The sequence below is a fragment of the Lonchura striata genome, chromosome 1 (assembly GCF_046129695.1).
Source record: "Lonchura striata isolate bLonStr1 chromosome 1, bLonStr1.mat, whole genome shotgun sequence".
In the NCBI taxonomy this organism is placed as follows: domain Eukaryota; kingdom Metazoa; phylum Chordata; class Aves; order Passeriformes; family Estrildidae; genus Lonchura; species Lonchura striata.
This window is the reverse complement of record NC_134603.1, coordinates 29,611,765-29,615,661: the sequence shown is the minus strand read 5'-3', so window position 1 is coordinate 29,615,661 and position 3,897 is coordinate 29,611,765. Positions and strand designations below refer to the sequence as shown.

At 47.1% G+C, this 3,897-nt stretch overlaps 1 protein-coding gene across 1 annotated transcript in view; it reads right to left on the bottom strand.

Moving 5' to 3' along the window:
• Positions 1-225: 225 nt before the first annotated feature.
• Positions 226-3,897, bottom strand: part of HEY1 (hes related family bHLH transcription factor with YRPW motif 1) — a 3,770-nt gene continuing 98 nt past the window's right edge. Inside the window, exons 1-5 of the mRNA XM_021550572.3 lie at positions 3,763-3,897; positions 3,583-3,658; positions 3,427-3,510; positions 3,229-3,310; positions 226-2,435 (exon numbers count right to left, since the gene is read on the bottom strand). The exon at positions 3,763-3,897 is cut by the window's right edge and continues 98 nt beyond it. Of these exons, the coding sequence (XP_021406247.1) occupies positions 1,852-2,435; positions 3,229-3,310; positions 3,427-3,510; positions 3,583-3,658; positions 3,763-3,897 (961 nt within the window). The 3' untranslated portion in view covers positions 226-1,851. The remainder of the gene's footprint in view (positions 2,436-3,228; positions 3,311-3,426; positions 3,511-3,582; positions 3,659-3,762) is intronic.

Sequence of the window (3,897 nt, the reverse complement as noted above, 5' to 3'; positions counted from 1 at the left end):
TGCATCGGGAGAAAACCCTACTGCCTGTTATCCTGTCAGGTTTTTGCTTCAAGCAAAGGTGTTAGACACTGGTGGTACTACTCAGAAACAAATACAGGATCAGTCAGAGACCTGGGGTAGATTCTGCACTAGTGGACCGAATATGATCTGAACCTCATTGTAATGAACAAAACTTCATTCCAGAGCTATAGGACAGATAACCTCATGAGTTAGACAGAAAAGCACTTCATATTTGTAAAGATGATCACTTTTTAATGTTAATACAAGTCACTAAGAATATTCAAATGCAGCGCAGCTTTAACCTCTTCTTCAGCAGAAACCCTGCTATCTTCACTACCTGCCCACACACTGCCAGGCACATAAAAGTGATGTGCAAAAGAAATCCTACATTTTCCTTCCCTTGACTGTTACTCCAAGGGACTGTCGTTATTCACATACTCAGCTAGCACAGCTACACATGCCATAATATCTGAGAAAAGAGCAAATACAAATGCCCACAGCAGGACTAAGTAGCCATCATTCAACATCTCCTGTGGCACCCACAGGCATAGAGCTCTCCACTGATATATATCAGACAAGCATGTAATTTAAAATACTTTGTTCTTTCTCCTTTATTTAGCCACAACACAGATACAAGAGCAGGCAAACCCCTCCCAGTGGAGCTCGCTTGATAAACCTGTTAAGATTAAGATTCTCATGAAATCAAGCAAAATATATGTACATGCACACACTCTCAGGCACACAAGAACACAGCAGAACCTTAAAAAATGAGAAGTGGCACCAAACTGCACCTAAAACGCAATAGAAACATCACCTAGTTAGGATGTATCTGCTAAGCAACAAGGCTGTGCACTGAACAGGTTCCCACTGTACCATTCCACTGGCTATTTAAATACCAGCATCAACCATTTCAGCTGAAAATTTGAAGCTGACAGAGAAGAGTCTGACCTCAGATACTCAAGAATTCAGGCTAGCAGAACAATTACTCCACTGTAAATCAAAGCAGGATCTGGCTGTATGGAATGAAGATGCATGTGACCAGCTCTGGCTGGGAGATCACTGCAGGTGACAACTCCAATTCCCACAACTTCCCCAGCAACTAAATCCACCACCAATACAGCATGCAATTTGACTTTTGCACCCTCCCCACTCATACTGCTCCTTTTGATGGAAGAAATAGTGTAGTGGTTCTAAGAAGTGAGTAAATATCTACTAGGGACTAGAATAAGATTGCCAAATACATTAAATGGCTTCAGAAGAAAGAGGAATCGGGCTCTTAGATAAAGCTGGTCAAGCAAGTCCATCTGATTTGTCAACGCTTTGCTCAGAAATATAAGACTCAAATATAACTTACAAAAAGAGTAATTCTTTATAGAACATCTCAGTGTCAAAATACTAACAAAAACACAGCTTGTAAATGCTGAGAAGAATGGTCTTGGAAAAATTAGTAACAAAACTAGGCCATGGCTAACAATAATAGGTGGTATCTCTTCATAAAAAGCCAGTCTGATGTACTCAGGAAAAATGAAACATTTGAAACAAACTGTTTACAAAAGTGATTTAAATGCTCAGCAGAGATCTAACACAAATGTTAACAAACCACTATTGTAATTTTATTTTTGGACAACTTCAGCAACTATCAAAAAACAAACAAACAAAAAAAAAAAACACAAACAACCTGTTAATACAAAAATGTAGAAAACAAAAAGAAAAATCCAATGAGACAGTTTTTAGACAAACTCAGTTAAGGTGAAGCTGTACCTTTGTCCCAGTTACTAAGAACTTCAAGGGTGGCATAACCCAGCTCAGCCAGGTCTATAGGTGTTCCCACCCTTGCTAAAGAGTCAGCTCTTAGAAGGCGCCAATCTCAGTCCCCCAGGGTCTGTAGGGTTTGCTGAGCGCTGCTGACTGCGTTGGTGTAGATGGGCTCAGCACGTTGGGGGACAGCAGATGAAAGGAGCCAAACGAGAAGGGGAATGCAGACAAAGATGCCATGGAGGAGAGAAGAGGAGGAGACAGTTTGGTAGTAGATGTGACCACAGGGAGCACTGGTCCGACGCTGCCATTTGGGGGCACTCTGAGTGAGGAAGTTTCAGCATGTGGGGCGGCAATTCTGGTCTGGTGATGCGGTTCTGTGGAAGATGCTGTAGTGCTGGTATTACCATGCCCATTTTGAGCCAGCAGCAACGGGTGAGGTATGTGAGGGTGATGTCCGAAGGCACTGCCCCAAGGAATGTGTCCAATGCCAGTGTGAGCACTGCTTGCTGCTTCCCGTTGAGAGGCGTAGTTGTTGAGATGAGACACGAGTCGAACTCGCAGAGGATCAGAGGCATCCAGCCCCTCTATGATACTCAGGTATCGAGCAACTTCAGCTAGGCACTCTCGAAACCCCAGACTCCGATAGTCCATAGCCAAAGCATGAGCATCAAAATAACCTAAGAGGAAAGAACAGAGAATGAAGTCTTAAGATGTTGTTTTCTAGTTATTGTCTGCAAGTAGCCTCCCCACTCCACCCTCCCCTATAAGCATATTTCACTTGGATGTGGTTAGTATTCCCAACCATAGACTAGCTGCCAAGCTCTTTTTTTTCCTTCCTTTTTTGTTTAACAAGCTTTTCTTTTATATCTGTGCTGTGATGCTGCAAGTCCCAAGACCAGTCACAAACTGCCATTTTTAAACTGGAATTGTTCAGTGACACTGGAGGAAAGTATTTTTGTTCCTTCTATTTGCCTCCCTTGTGTAAGTTAAACCACAACGCATTGAAATTCATTAGAAACACAAGTCCTAACTTATCAGGGGAGACTTAAGCAGGCAAAGTATTTTTTCTTAGAAGTGCCTTTCGCATTTTTGCTAAATCTTTTCACCACTTATTTCATCCTGTATTTTTTTCCTAGTTCTGAACTTTCAGAAAATTGGAGAAACAAGCATTGGACATCAATAATAACTGTCTTCCAAGCTGCCAAAAGCTGATTCACTTCACAGTGCTGACACACTGCTAGAGATGTAGTCACTCTCCCCTAGAACAACTCTCTCCTATGAGCTAGCACTGCAAAACCCTTCAGTGCTAGTGATGCCACAAATCTTGTAAAGTAGAGAAAGTCCCTAATTCCTGATGAAATGTAAGAGAGCTGCCGTTCACTTTCTGCAGGCATTGCCAATGCTCGGGAATGTGCTGCTCTCACAGCAGCCTCCCTGCAGGGCTGCTGACTGTCACACACAAAACTTTACCTTTCCCTCCTGCTGTATGCAGCATTTTCAGGTGATCGACAGTCATCTGCAGAATCTCTGCTTTTTCCAGCTTGGCTGATCCCTAGGAGAGAAGGCAAGGCACGAAACGTTTCAGGCAGAACCAGAGACGTTTCCGAGGGGCGACGCTCCCCCCCGGGAAGGGATGGGGGAGCACCGCGGAGGGTCGCTGGGCGCTACCTGCTTCTCAAAGGCGCTGGGCACCAGCCTCCTCAGCTCGGACAGGCTGTTGTTGATGCGGTCGCGGCGGCGCTTCTCGATGATCTAGGGCAGAGAGGGGGGTCAGCGGAGCCGTGCCGGGCTGCGGGGAGCCGCGGCCGGCCGGCGGGCACTCACCCCTCGGCGCCTCTTCCTGGCCAGGATCTGCGAGGTGGTGGAGGGAGACATGGAGCCCGCGGCCGAGCTCAGGTTCCTGCGGGGAGATCGGGACGCCGGTCAGCGCGGGGGGTTCGGGGCGCCGGGGCTCCGCGGGGCGGAGGGGAGGTAAGGGGCGCGGCGCAGCCCGCCTGAGCTCACCCGTTCTCGTCTGCGCTCTCCTTCTCCACCTCGACGGCCTCATCCAGCTCCTCGCTGTCCGACGAGCTGTACTCGGGGTGCGCCCGCTTCACGGCACCGACGGCGGGGCCGGGGGCGGCGGGGCCCGGGGCGGCG